At 34.5% G+C, this 15,724-nt stretch overlaps 1 protein-coding gene across 1 annotated transcript; it reads right to left on the bottom strand.

The window, feature by feature from the left end:
- Positions 1 to 11,747: 11,747 nt before the first annotated feature.
- Positions 11,748 to 15,229, bottom strand: LOC18054401 (receptor-like serine/threonine-protein kinase SD1-8). Its single transcript, XM_024177591.1, is given in 9 exon segments — positions 11,748 to 12,255; positions 12,373 to 12,520; positions 12,609 to 12,846; positions 12,977 to 13,078; positions 13,081 to 13,186; positions 13,262 to 13,476; positions 13,582 to 13,686; positions 13,962 to 14,507; positions 14,622 to 15,229. Coding segments are annotated over 9 exon segments (2,376 nt in total). The 5' UTR covers positions 15,223 to 15,229; the 3' UTR covers positions 11,748 to 11,940.
- Positions 15,230 to 15,724: the final 495 nt, after the last annotated feature.

Here is a 15,724-nt window from a genome sequence, read left to right as displayed (position 1 = left end):
ACCTTCATTAATAGTATTACAGAAGTTCATATACAATTAACTCAATCATTTTCTTTTTAAGAAAAGATCAAACATTTAATAAACAAGCAAAATCATCAAACCATGCAATTATCGAATTTATCAACAAAGAAACACACTTTTTTTTTTCCGACATACCTAAAATCAGCTCTTTTTACTATCCAAAATAACCGCTAGAATTATCCCTAGAAGTGAACCACTTTAACCACATCATATTTATGTCTTACTCCTAAATTTTGTTCTGATATGTCTACGAAATCCTATCCTATTTTTGCTCTTATACCACAAATGTAACACCCCAATTCCATAACAAGGTACTACGATGAAATTGAAGTGAAATTGCATTTCATTATTCTAATCCAACAACAAATGTTCTAAACCTCCAAAAGAAAAAAATAATGAAATAACATATCCTTAAATAAATATCATCCTCAAGGAAGATAAAATATTCATAACTTATTAATGTAACATTATTCCCAAAAAGAAACCGAGCTCTTCTTCTTCCTCCTAAGACCATAAGCTCAAATCAATGATTGCTCTGTGGTGACGAAATAAATGAGTTAGACTTCTGTGAAAACTGTATTTTTCGTAAAGCACACAGGTCTAAATTTACAAAAGGGATGCATATGTCTAAACATTCTTTAAACTATGTGCATGCTGATCTTTGTGGGCCTGCACAATGCCATCTTTAAGTGGGGGGAGATACTTCATGTCAGTGATAAATGCTTACTCTAGGAATGTATGGATTTACATACTGAAAACCAAAGAACAAGCCTTGGAAAAGTTTAGGATTTAGAAGACTTTGGTGGAGACTCAATCTGGTTTCAGGGTGAAATGTTTGAGAACTGACAATAGACTTGAGTTCTGCAATAAAGAATTTAAGGAATATTGCCGGAAATAGGGAATTATGAGGCATAAAATGGTGAGATTCATCCCTCAGTAAAATGGCTTAGCTGAAAGGATGAATAGAACACTTGTTGATAAAACAAGATATTTGTTGATCAACTCTAAGCTTCCTAGGAGCTTTTCTGCAGAAGCTGTCTCGACAACATGTTATCTTATTAATAGGAGTCCATTTGCTGCAATTGGTTTCAAAACCTTTAAAGAGCTTTGGTTTGGAAAACCTGCAAGTTATGGACATCTCAGGATATTTGGATGTCCTACATATGTCCATATTAAACAAAGGAAGCTTGATGCAATGACTGTGAAGGGTTTGTTTGTTGGCTATCCAGATAGGATCAAAGGTTACAAAATCTGGTGTGGTAAAGTTTATATGTGTTTAATTAGAAGAGATGTTCAGTTTAATAAAGCTGCAATGATCAATAAGTCTGATCATGCTACTTCTAAGACCGATATCAGTGTAAATAAGACAAATAATGCTGAAACCATTGATCAAATTACAAAAAGTGAAGTTCTGCTATCTAGTATTCATGAAGAAGATATGCAACCATAGGTTGTTCAAGATGTTTCACATGCTACTGAAGGTGTTTCATAAGGGACATAAGTAACAGAAAGCGAAATATCATAAGCTACTGACTTGTAGGAATATCAATCAGCCAGAGATAAAAAAAAAGAGGTTTATCAGACCCTCAGCACGGTATGCATATGCAGATATAGTTGCATATGCATTAATGAATGCATAGGATATTTCAATTAAGGAACTTAATAGCTACACAAAAGCATTAAGTAGCAAGGACAACAATAATTAGATTAAAACAATTAGAGAAAAAATGGATTCTCTGGTAAGGAATCACACTTGGACATTGGTTCCTAATCCATAGAATAGAAAAATTGTCAACTGCAAGTGGATATGCAAGAAAAATGAGGGCATTCCAAGTGTTGAAGACTCAAGGTATAAGGTAAGATTGGTGGCAAAGGGTTTCACACAAAAAGAGAGGGTAGATTTTAATGAAATCTTCTCACCAGTTGTTAAACACAGCTCAATTAGAACCTTCCTTACTATGGTAGCCTTACTTGACTTAGAGCTTGAACAAATGAATGTAAAAACTGCCTTCTTACATGGAAATCTTGAAGAGAAGATATTAATGTCACAACCTTAAGGTTTTGAAGCATAGGGACATAAAGATTATGTGTGTCTTCTGCATAAATCTCTATATGGCTTGAAATAGTCTTCTAAACAGTAGTATAAGAGATTTGATCAGTTTATGATCTCTAATGCTACTTAAGGAGCAATATAATAGTTGTCTATTATGGAAACATAAACTCAGGTGGAGTTGTGTATCTTTTGTTGTATGTTGATGATATACTCATTGTAGGTGGGAGTTCTAGTGATATTGAAAGGCTTAAAAATCTACTTAAGGGTGAGTTTGAAACGAAAGACCTTTCTAATGCCAAAAGAATTCTTGGCATGGATATACATAAAGATAGGGTTGCTGGAACCTTATTTCTAAGCCAAGAAAGATATGTCAACAAGGTGTTAAATAAGTTTGGGATGCTGAATTCAAAACCAGTCTTGACACCTTTGGGAGGTCAATTCAAACTTTTTGATGAAATGTCTCCAAAATCAAAAATTGAGAAGCTTCAAATAGTCCAAATACCATATTCACAAGTTGTTGGGAGCTTGATGAATGCTATGGTATGCACTAGAGCAAACATAATATATCCAATAAGTGTAGTTAGTAGATTCATGACCAACCCTAGTAAGACACATTAGGATGTTGTGAAGTGGATCATGAGGTATCTAAGGGGTACTTCTAATCATGGTCTGGTATATGGTAAATTTAAACAACAAGTCAAGGGCTATGTTGACTCTGATTTTACAGAGGATCTAGATAGGAGAAAGTCTATTTCAGGATATATATTTATGCTAAACAACTGCGTTGTAAATTGGAAAGCTACTGTACAACACATAGTAGCTTTATCATCTATAAAGGCTGAATTTATTGCAGCAACACGAGCTGTAAAAAAGTCAATATGGCTTAGAGGGTTGCTAAATGAACTTCTGTTGAAGTAAAAGACAGTTCAGATTTTTTGTGACAACCAGAGTGCAATTCAGCTCATCAAAAATCAGGTCTATCATGAGAGGACCAAACACATTGATGTAAAGTTGCACTTTATCAGGGATGAAGTTGTAAAAGGTTCTATTGTAGTAACAAATATTCATACAAATGTCAACCCTGCTGACATGTTGACAAAAGTAATCCCAACAACCAAATTTAAGTTTTGTGTAAATAGAATTGGTGTTGGCAATGGCTCTAGTTGCTAAGCTGTGTGCTTGAATGGTTTTTTTTTATATGTTCGTTACTGAAATGATCAATTGAATTAAGTTTGCAAGGTAGAGAGTGTGAGGTTATAAACTTCTGGTGTTTTGGGCTTAAATGCAAGATTTGAAGAGTTCCTGGGGCCTTATGCAGACTGACTTCAGTTGGAGGGGTCTTATTGTAATTTTATGTTGATGTGGCAAAGCTCGTTGAGAATTCATTATGTATCTTCCCAGAGATATCAGTATAAAAGGCGCTGATGATTAGCTCCTGGTTTTAGATCGATTTCTTCTTCATTTCTTGCTTATTTTGTTTAAGACTTGGTTCTTTATTATCCTGGTAATTTCCTTCGCATAATCCAACTTGTATCTCAATTGTTGTGATCAATAGAGAGCAATTTGTTTTCCTTCATTAAATTGGGTGCTTGAAACAGTGCCCAATATTCTCTTCTTGAAATTGGTTTTCTGTCTTGTTAATTTAATTCGATTCTTTCAAGTTTAATTCATCAAATTCTTCACGAATTAAAGTATGTAGCCATTAAAGATTCAATATCTTCTTTATCGTATTTGAGTTGGGACGTATGTTAATTTTTATTTTTGAAGACTTGAAGGAAAATAAATTTTTATGGTTTTGGTCGATAAAATGACTCATCATATTTTATGGGTCAATTTTATTCCTCTAGTTGTAAAGCCTAAAGTCAAATCGATATTGGCAAATGCTAATTGGTGAGAGACAAACATTAAAAATACATTCGCAATTTTACATTACGAAAACAAATATCAAGCCAACTAGCGAGGTGAAGAAGAATAAGAACAGTGAGAATTGGAAGAAAAAAAGTGATGGGGGTCAGTAAGGTTATTTTATCAAATATTATTTTGATAATTAACAGAGGGTGTAAATGTAGGAATATCTATTAGCCAGACATAGAGAAAGGAGGTTTATTAGACCTTCAGCAAGGTATGAATATGCAGACATAGTTGCATATGCATTAATGAGTGCAAAGGGTAATTCAATTGAGAAACCTAATAGCTACACAAAAGCATTAAGTAGCAAGGACAACAATAATTAGATTAAAACAATTAGAGAAAAAATGGATTCTCTGGTAAGGAATCACACTTGGACATTGGTTCCTAATCCATAGAATAGAAAAATTGTCAGCTGCAAGTGGATATGCAAGAAAAATGAGGGCATTCCAAGTGTTGAAGACTCAAGGTATAAGGTAAGATTGGTGGCAAAGGGTTTCACACAAAAAGAGAGGGTAGATTTTAATGAAATCTTCTCACCAGTTGTTAAACACAGCTCAATTAGAACCTTCCTTACTATGGTAGCCTTACTTGACTTAGAGCTTGAACAAATGAATGTAAAAACTGCCTTCTTACATGGAAATCTTGAAGAGAAGATATTAATGTCACAACCTTAAGGTTTTGAAGCATAGGGACATAAAGATTATGTGTGTCTTCTGCATAAATCTCTATATGGCTTGAAATAGTCTTCTAAACAGTAGTATAAGAGATTTGATCAGTTTATGATCTCTAATGCTACTTAAGGAGCAATATAATAGTTGTGTCTATTATGGAAACATAAACTCAGGTGGAGTTATGTATCTTTTGTTGTATGTTGATGATATACTCATTGTAGGTGGGAGTTCTAGTGATATTGAAAGGCTTAAAAATCTACTTAAGGGTGAGTTTGAAACGAAAGACCTTTCTAATGCCAAAAGAATTCTTGGCATGGATATACATAAAGATAGGGTTGCTGGAACCTTATTTCTAAGCCAAGAAAGATATGTCAACAAGGTGTTAAATAAGTTTGAGATGCTGAATTCAAAACCAGTCTTGACACCTTTGGGAGGTCAATTCAAACTTTTTGATGAAATGTCTCTAAAATCATAAATTGAGAAGCTTCAAATAGTCCAAATACCATATTCACAAGTTGTTGGGAGCTTGATGAATGCTATGGTATGTACCAGAGCAGACATAATATATCTAGTAAGTGTAGTTAGTAGATTCATGACCAACCCTAGTAAGGCACATTGGGATGCTGTGAAGTGGATCATGAGGTATCTGAGGGGTACTTCTAATCATGGTCTGGTGTATGGTAAATCTAAACAAGAAGTCGGTGAAGTCAAAGGCTATGTTGACTCTGATTTTGTAGAGGATCTAGATAGGAGAAAGTTTATTTCAAGATATCTGTTTATGCTGAACAACTGCCATGTAAATTAGAAAGCTACTGTACAACACATAGTAGCTTTATCATCTACAGAGGCTGAATTTATTGCAGCAACAAGAGCTGTAAAGGAGTCAATATGGTATAGAGCGTTGCTAAATGAACTTTTGTTAAAGCAAAAGGCAGTTCAGATATTTTGTGACAACCATAGTGCAATTCAGCTCATAAAAAATCAAGTCTATCATGAGAGGACCAAACACATTGATGTGAAGCTACACTTTATCAGGGATGAAGTTGGAAAAGGTTCTATTGTAGTAACAAAGATTTATACAGATGGCAACCCTGCTGACATGTTGACAAAAGTAATCCCAACAGGCAAATTTAAGTTTTGCTTAAATAGAATTGGTGTTGGCAATAACTCTAGTTGCTAAGCTGTGTGCTTGAAGGGTTTTTTTTTTTTTTTTTTATGTTGCTTTACTAAAATGATCAATTGAATTACGTCTGCAAGGTGGAGAGTGTAAGGTTATAAGCTTCTGGTGTTTTGGGCATAAATACAAGATTTGAAGAGTTCGTATGCAGTCTGACTTCATTGTGTATCTTCTCAGATATATTAGTATAAAAGGCACTGATGATTAGCTCCTGGTTTCAGATCGATTTCTTCTTCATTTCTTGCTTATTTTGTTTAAGACTTGGTTCTTTATGATCCTTGTAATTTCCTTCGCATAATCCAACTTGTATCTCGATTGTTGTGATTAATAAAGAGTAATTTTTTTCTCCTTCATTAAAATGGGTGCTTGAAACAGTGCTCAATATTCTCTTCTTGAAATTGGTTTTTTGTCTTGTTAATTTGATTCGATTCTTTCAGGTTTAATTCATTAAATTCTTCACGAATTAAAATATGTAGCCATTAAAGATTCAACATCTTCTTTATGGTATTTGAGTTGGGACATATGTTAATTTTTATTTTTGAAGACTTGAAGGAAAATAATTTTTATGGTTTTCATGGTCGATAAAAAGACTCTTCATATTTCATGGGTCAATTTTATTCCTCCAGTTGTAAAGCCTAAAATCAAATTAATATTGGCAATTGCTAATTGGTAGGAGACAAACATTAAGAATACATTCGCAATTTTACATTACAAAAACAAATATCAAGCCAACTAGTGAGGTGCAGAAGAATAAGAACAATGAGAATTGGAAGAAAAAAAGCGATGGGGGTTTGTAAGGTAATTTTATCAAATATAATTTTGATAATTAAAAATTTTATTAAAAAGAGGGCGTAAAGATAAAATTAATAGGATTGAATAGCCCCATCCTATCACAAATTCTAATGAAACCCCATTTCATTCTAAAAATATCCTTATAATGTTTTTGTCACCAATTATTCATCAACAGTTCTTTCAAGCCATGATCTATTTCATCTTTGTTTTCAAAATGTGGCAAACTTGTAGAACCATCAAAATAACATTTTAAGATGTGTTTACTTACTGGAGTGGAAGTAAGAAGTTTGAAATCCTTCTGCTCCAGTGTTTACATATTTATTTAAAGGTGGAAGTGAGAATTCCACTCTGTAAGTCCCACCCACTTTTCAAGTGAGGAATGAGATTTCCACGCCCATGGGGAGATAGGAGTAAGAATCTACTCGCACATATTTTTTTCTTAACCCTTCCCTCTATATATAACATAATTATATTTATTAAAATAAAATAATGTTATATTTATTTAAATAATATTATTATATTATTTAATAATATTACATTTATTAAATATTATTATTTACATTACTTCTAACTTAAAATTACTTAAAAATAATATTATTATATTCACAGAGAATTAATAATATTACTATATAATATCTTTATTTGAAAATATAATATTATTATATTTATTTAATATTAATAATTGACAATAATAAATAATAATAAGTAGTTTATTCTAAGAAAATATTAATTTTTGTACTATATTATTAATAATAATGTTTCATTTGTGTTGCATTTATCAATAATTTTTAACTCACATAATTGAAATTAAAATTAATAAACAATTTATGATTTACATAATTAAGAATATTAATAATTATTATTAACTTATATGATTAAAATTAATAATAAAGTCAATAGTTTATTTTAGAAGTAGTTTTTATTCACTTTGTAATTAAAAACTATAATTCTTTAGATAAGGGTAAAGGTATAATTTAAAATAATTCAGTCATAATATAAGATAAAGTAAACACATAAATGAGATTCTGATTCCTATTTCATACTCCCATTCAGTATAAGTAAACAACTTACTCACACTCCTACTCCACATTCTCAATCCCAAGATTCTCACTCCTTAAAATTCTCAATCTAATCCAAAAAGTAAACTCTACCTTATATTTAATGATTTTTGTCTAAGAAATATAGATATTAATCTCTTTTTTTTTTATACTTTTTTGTCAAAACCAAATTCTAGCCAACATAAAAAAAAATGAAATTAATTGTTTTTTATTGGATGGATCCCCTCGATTCTATGATATTTTTGCCTATAATTGCAAGAAATTAATGTAAAATTTTCAAATAACAAAGCAAACAAACAACAAAAATTTTAAGTAAACAGGGGTTTAGGATGCGGTGAGTGTCAAACAGTATGACTGAGATGATTACTTATTCCTTTGATAATTTCAAAAGAAATAAAATCGTAATTTAGAAAAAAAAATTAAAGAGTTGTTAAAAGATAAAAAAACGGAGTGCCCGTAGCTCCACTAAAATAATAATAATAAAAATAATCAAAAGCCCAAATGGCAAAGCCCTTGTGCTTAGCAAGTAAATATATTCAGGCTCTTTTGACAAGAAGCTTTGATTGGTCTGATTGGGCCGACCGAACTGCTCCAATAGAATTAAAGGAGGGATTTTCTTACCCATGGGATAGACTCTTCCGCCAACCAATGATCTATGAACAGTGAACACTTGGCCGGAGGCCTTGACCAATGACATCCAAGATTGAAGTATTTGTCCGCTCTGACTTTCTAGAAGTCTAATATTGCTGCATAGTTGAACGTGAAGGATATCTTTCTTTAGGGACAAAACTACGTTACAGAATCTGTAAGCTACAGACTGCAGCATCAGCCGTTGGATGTGGTTGGATGTGGAGTGAGAAACTAAACAAAAGAAAATCGGATGGTGGGATGACGGGAGATGTTTGTTACAGAATCTGTAACATAGACAGGTCCCTTTCTTTAGTTGCATTTACATATCATTTCGAAATAGAGATAAAATTTACTCTGTTTCTTTACTGTAAAAGACAAACGTTGACCATACAATTTTTCTTCTCCACGATAATTGCTGGTGGCTAATTAATTATCCATGGTCCCAGATTTCATTTTGTTGGGAAGGATTTTTAATTCCTTCAAGCCTCCCCATTTGAATGCAACTCGATCAGGACACTCGAGACTTTTAGTTTCAAAGTTTTGGTCAGCAAACGGAACTTAGAAAACGAAAGTCTTGGTGTGGGGTAGGCTTACTATCGAACCCGACATTTGATAGGTAGAGCTAGAGTTGGCAATTTAAGGACTTGAGTCGGGCTTTTTCAAGTCCAGGACCAGGCCCATATCTTATTTAAAAAGTCCAGGCCCTCTCAAAGCTCATCTAAATTGAGCGGGCTTTGGGCGGGCTGGGCCTTGATGGGCCTGGATCGGGCCTGAACTTTTACGAAATTTTAAAATTTTTTAATAAAAATATAATTTTTTAAAACATAATTATCCAATACATAATACTACAATAGTCTAAAAACATAATAGTTAATAGTTAATACAGGCCGAGAAAAATAATATGAATATGGAAATTAAACGCTCTGCAATTATAATATAAACACTCTGTAAAAATAACAGCATGATCCAAATTTAAACACTCTGCAAAAATAACTTTGACAGAACAAATGCAAAGTTGCAAACTCTTATTTTGCTTTCAACGAAAATTGAACTTATCCAAATTTAGATGAACTCTCATTATCTAATCAATTCTGTCATTACAAAATTTAGAACAACAAGCAGATCAAAAAAAGCAGCCTCCAGGCCTCCATCAAATTGAGAGCAAAACGAATTCCTAAATTAGAGACTAAACAAACTAAAGATAAAAAAAGCAAACAAAGATGGAAAGAGAATAAACCTTGAATTTTAGAGAATCGCGCGGCTGTGCTGGTGGGTGGGAGGAATCGCGCGGCTGTGCTGGTGGGTGGGAGGCGCTGCTGGACACACGGGAGATGCTGTTGCTGCCTTGCTGGGTGGCTGGACGGTGGGTGGCTGATGGTTGATGCTGGCTGGACGCTGCTGGAATCTGGAGATGCTCGCTGCTGTTGGCTGCCGGCGGTGAGAACAGTGAGTGAGAACGGAGAGGTGAGTGAGAAGTGAGGGAACGAGGGATTTTCGATTTAGGGATTTTGTCACAGTTGAAATTGAATATTATAAATTGTTTTCCTAGTTACACTTACAAGTTACAGACTCACGGTCACGGGAATGACTAATGAGGGATTTTTAATTGTTTTGTTTTAGTTTTTTTATTTCAATTTTATGATATATTAATATATTATACAATTTTTTTTTAAAAAAGTATATATATATTATTTATTATAAAGTCCGGGCTTAAGCCCGGGCTTTTCAGTTAGGCCCTTGACTGAGCCCATATGTTATGGGCTTTGTTAATTATGAGCCCTTATCCATAATTTCAAGCCGCGGGCTGAGCTTAAAACCCGCAGGCCTGGGCCAGCCCGGGCTTTTCTGCCGACCCTAAGTAGAGCGACCTCGTGATAGGATTGGGGGATCCATCAAACTTGTAAAAATGTCCTGATTATTAAAGTGTATCATTTTAACATGTCTAAATGAACAATATAATAACTAAAAAAGATAGCGAAAGCAAGACAATGATACTTTATTGATTGCTAAAATACGTTCAATTAAAAAGTAGATAAAAATCACGATAAGATTATACGACGTCCAGACATCTTTATGATGATAAATTCAAGAAAAATACAAAATAAATAATTTTATTAAATAAGATAATCAACAAACTCTTTGAAATTACAACATATTTAATAAAATATTTCTTACGTACTCGAATAAAACTCATAATCTTATCCCACATCTTTTTCCAATTTGAGGGCCACCAAAACATAGTTGAGAATTCACATGGCTCGAATGAGTAGTAGGAGTTTGAGGTTGCAGTAATTCCCATCCTTTAAAAGAAACCAATATGCTGATATTTAGAATAATTGAAAAAAAAAAAAAAAGCTGGCAAATTTTGTATGTGCCTTCCGAATAACTTACAAGTTACAAGTGCTTTCAACATCAATATCGGTCAAGCGTGACGTGAATTAAAACCTGGATCCAAAACGACAGCGTATCAACCTTATATGTGTTTAAATTAGTCATATGCAACTCGCGTGACTCCATGATTCAATTCGCAAGCATCAACACATGTTCATTTGAAGCGTTTTGGTGGCTGATTAAGTGAGACTCGTGAGAAGCTTAAGCAGAGGTCGTTAAAACCGTTATGAAACGTGGCAGCAATCTGTGCATTCTGGGTTTATAAGTCGCAGCTGATTCCGATTTAAAAGCTGGTCGTTGGGAGGGTTTTGGGCTCATGTGTAAAGCGCTATAGAGAGATATTGTAGAGAGAGAAACTTGTATTTTTGTTCTCTGTAATCAATTCTAAAAAACCTTGTAATTCTCCATTGAATTAATTAAGAAGCTGATCGAGTTCTTCCCCGTGGATACAGGTCACTGAGAAGTGGGTGACCTTGTAATATCGTGCGTCTCCGTTTGATCTTTGGCTTGTATTGCAGTTCATTTGATTCTTGTGCGTTGATATAAGTTCTTGATAGATTGAGTCCATTGATTTCAATGATCCCATTCAGATTCACATTAGTTTGCATCTTAATTGATCTCTGTCAAGATCTTGGGCAGTAGTTAAAATTGTTTAGTTATTTTGGCATTCTGGTTACTACAAAATCTGACGCAATCCATTGATTTGTTTATTCATTCATTTTGAAATACATTGAGAATTTTTTAAATTATGTAGACTTTCTAATTCCTTGATAATCACGGTGTTTGTGGTCCCTGAATAATCATTTCTGTCAAGTTCTCTTTCCGTGTTCAGTACTTGACGTATATTTAAAAATTGCATGAGGCAATTGGTTTTGTGAATTACTGCAATTTGTCACAAATCTATAATAAATTGAATAATGATGTCACTTATTCCAGATGAACAATATAAAATGTTACTCTTTGAACGGATATAGCTACTGAATGATTGTCTGCTGTATTGAACATTAGATTATTTGCCTTCAAATGCCAAATAAATAAATAGAGAAGGGAAATATGTCTTCAAAGGTAGCATGTAATGAGCCATTTAGAGTCATCAGCAGAACAGATGTGCTGCCGCAAACATGCAGAATTATATTGCATTATACAGTTCCTCACTTGCTTTAGGAAGTTTAAAACTGGAGAAAATAGAGAAATCAAACAAAGAAGCAAAATAATAGATGCTGCCCAGATAGATGACTATCGAGGGTAGATTAATGAAACAGTTAGATCATTCACGGAATAAAACTGGGACGTTCCACTGTTGGAATGAGATGAATTATTCACGTTTTTACTGTTTGTAAAAGCAGGTTCTTTGGGAGAAGGTAAATTAAGATGCTCATTCTCAATCATCGAGATAATATCCGACATGGTTGGTCGATCAGCCGCACTCTCTTGAACGCAGAGAAGAGCCACATTTATGTATCTAATCAGCATTGGCAATGATACTTCATCTTGCTTTATTACTGGATCCATCAATTCATGAGCTCTGTCATCTTTCCATAAGCCCCAAGCCTGAAAAGAAATGTCCACGATCAATATTAGTTTAATTTACAGAAGCAATTTTTGACTTTTCCAATTTATATTTTACTCATTAAAGATGGAACATAAGTGAAACAATTTGTCACTTACATATCCAAGAAGGTTAAAGGAATCACTATTGTAGACGCCAGTGTTCCTCTTGCTACTCAATGTTTCCAACATTAATACTCCAAAACTAAACACGTCTGATTTGATGGAGTACAGGCCTTCCAGGGCATACTCAGGTGACATGTAACCACTAAATTTCCATTGTTTCAATTAATATTGAGTGATCTAAGAAAACAGGACAAGCAAACATCATTTTTCAGGAATGGAGTTTTACTTACTAAGTTCCAACAATCCGTTTAGTATTTCCCTGCAACTCATCACCACCAAATATTCTTGCCATGCCAAAATCTGATATTTTGGGGTTCATGTTACTATCTAAGAGAATATTACTTGCCTTAAGATCTCTGTGAATAATTCTTAGTCTAGAATACTGATGAAGATATAATAGCCCTTGAGCAATTCCTTCAATGATTCTAACACGTGCTTGCCAACCTAACAGGCGCTTTTTCTTTGGATCTGTTGCAATGCCAAAATGAATACTGATCAGCGTAAATGATAACAAGTTTAAAAAATGGAGATGATAAAATTCGACAGAGCACTGCAAAGTAGTGGAAATACTTAATCTTGTGAATGATAAATCACATACCGAAAAGGAAAACATCCAAGCTTTTGTTAGGCATGTACTCATAGATTAAAATGTTTTCGCCTTGTTCTACACAGCAACCGAAGAGTCTGACAAGGTGTCTGTTTGGAGTTTTGCTATAAGCATCATCTCATTTTTAAACTCTTTGAGTCCTTGCCCTGACTGACTCGAGAGCCTTTTTACTGCAACTTCTTGTCCATTAAGTAGTCGACCCTGCATTTTTAATTTTGTTAATGTTTTACAGCAGCAGCACTTTATTAAGGACATTTGAGGTAGCAACAACTCTACCTTGTAAACAGGGCCAAAGCCACCTTCTCCAAGCTTACATTGCGTAGAAAAGTTTTCTGTAGCAGCAGAGACACTGGCCAAGCTGAATAATGGCAACCAAGAATCCTTGCTCTTATCATTTCCTTCTCCATCCGCTTCACAGAGTTCATCTGTTCTTGTTGTAATGCTCATATTTATGTCAAATGCTAACAGATCCTGGTTTGTTTCCATATTCTCTGTTTCGGTAAAACAACAACTTTTAAAATTGCAAGTATACAGGGTTTATCACATGCCGTATCACATGAACATATCATTGAGTGACATGAAGGGAAAAAATTTACCTCTCTCTTTGTGTTTTCTCCTCCATCGTCGAAATATGTAAAAGGAAGGAAGAAGTACCACCGGAAGAACAAGTATTACAATTATCCAGAGTAGCTTCTTGTTTCCTACATCCAGAAACATACATGTTATCACAGAAATCGAACGAATTACAAATAAACATGTTATCAAGCTGAGCCAAATAACTTAATTACTTGAGCGACTTCTGACCTATGTTGGTTTCTTTGTTTGTTAGCTTTGTTCATCTGTTCTTTAACTAATTAACTCCTTATACTCTTAGCTCAGCTTTTAGGATGAAGCCTTACTATGACAACAATTGGAGAAGTTTTGCTACATCAACTTCCATAATGAAAAAGTTGATTCCAGAATAAAAAAACTTTACCTTGGTCTGGAGCGGGCACTCGTATGTAGACAGACTGTCCGGTGAAGTTGCTGATTGGCTTTCTGAGATCAATCAGGTCCCCAAACCACATTAAACACCCACTGCCTCCTCCTGTTAGTTTGGAATTGGCATAAGCTCTACAAGAGCAGTTCTTCAAGCACTCAGCCTGACATTGGTTCAAATTCATACTGTCATTTAGGGAAACCTCTAGCAAATCAGGCGCTTTAAAGTCATCAAGCTTTATAAACTGGTCTCCACTTTTGCAATCTGAAGATCTCTCACATTTTCTGGGCCAAGTCTGGTTGTCTTGTGATTTGAGTTTGAATCCCTTCAAACACTGACAGATAGGTGTCTGGTCGAGGCTGCAAATACTGTTAGGACCACAATGCCCATAATTAAGACAAAATCCATCTGGAACTGAGAAATAGGTGTCCCAGGCAGTGCTCCTCTCGTTCCATATTAGACTCGTGAGCAGACCCGACGCGTTGACTTTTAAGATCATTATGTTTGGACTGTTGTAGGACTTATACCTGAAAGAAATTTCATCTTTATTTTCCACAAAAACTTTATCATAAAGAAAGTTTGAATTTGGAACAGCCACAAAGGCAGCTCCATTCCATTGTCCGGTACAGGAATATTTTGCAGTACCATTGAACGTACATAATTTAGGCGAAACCTGAATGTCAAGTCCGAAGGTAAACTTCCCAGGGGATGGATCGTCAGCACTTTCCCATGATGATAAATATCGTTTCAGACCAGTCTTCAAGTCCCAGCCCAACTTCATGTCTGGTAACAGAGTGTCTGTTAAGTAGTCGAAGCTCTGCCACAAGTAGCTGTCAGTAGTTTGATCGCTGGGGTTATCTGTAATAACGAGGTTTCCATTATCTAAGAGTTTTGCCACTGAATTTTTCACTTGGCTAGATACGTTTGTAGACCAGATGGTGCCGTTTGTTTGGTTGAGAAGAACGAGATTTCCATTGTTGCTAATGGTTAATACTGCGTTATGATCGGAGATAGGACTATTTCTATTGGCAACCCACAAAACCGTATCAGGGATCTTCTGGTACCATAGTCCCACGTACCTGTTCTTTGATTTGCCAGGGGAGAAAAAGCCTAGCTCAAACCTTTGAGAAGATGAAACTAACTTCTCGCCATCACGGATGAATGATGCTGGAGTTAGTGTATCAGCTGCTAATGAAACCTTTATGCTCAACGAGAAGATCAAAGAACGAAAGATGTTGAAGCATGGACGATTCTCCATTCATAAAGCAGAGAAGAAAAATCTCTAATAATTGTTTTGTGATTGGGTTGATTTCAATTTATGAAAACAAAAGTCTCAGTCAACTGTGAAACAAACAAGTCTGTTTCTTGACCTCAATTCCCATGATGTTAACTTTTGAAGTCTTGTAAACTTTCCAAAACGCGCAAGTATGGGTGGAAAAACACGTTTGTGTTTAATGCGAAATGATAAATTATTGCCAAATTTTGTGTTTCTGTCCTTGTCGTTAGCAATCTTATATGTTAGTTTGAAATTTTCAAATATGAAATTTTGAAATACTTTTATCATTCGATTATTGACTTTACAGGGAAAGGATATTCGAGCCTTTCGTTCAGTTCCTATAGCTAGTCTAATGATCTCCCATGAATTTTGTTTTTCATGTAGTTGCTGACATAATCTCCCCATCAGCATTCCTGATAATAGCCCCCAAGCTTGCAATCTTTTTCAATATTAATTTCAGGACGTTGATGCAGCCTTCTGAGGG

This window comes from Citrus clementina, unplaced genomic scaffold, assembly GCF_000493195.1.
Source record: "Citrus clementina cultivar Clemenules unplaced genomic scaffold, Citrus_clementina_v1.0 scaffold_1, whole genome shotgun sequence".
Taxonomy (NCBI): domain Eukaryota; kingdom Viridiplantae; phylum Streptophyta; class Magnoliopsida; order Sapindales; family Rutaceae; genus Citrus; species Citrus x clementina.
Note: the sequence above shows the minus strand (reverse complement) of the source record. Positions and strands in the feature narration are given on the sequence as shown.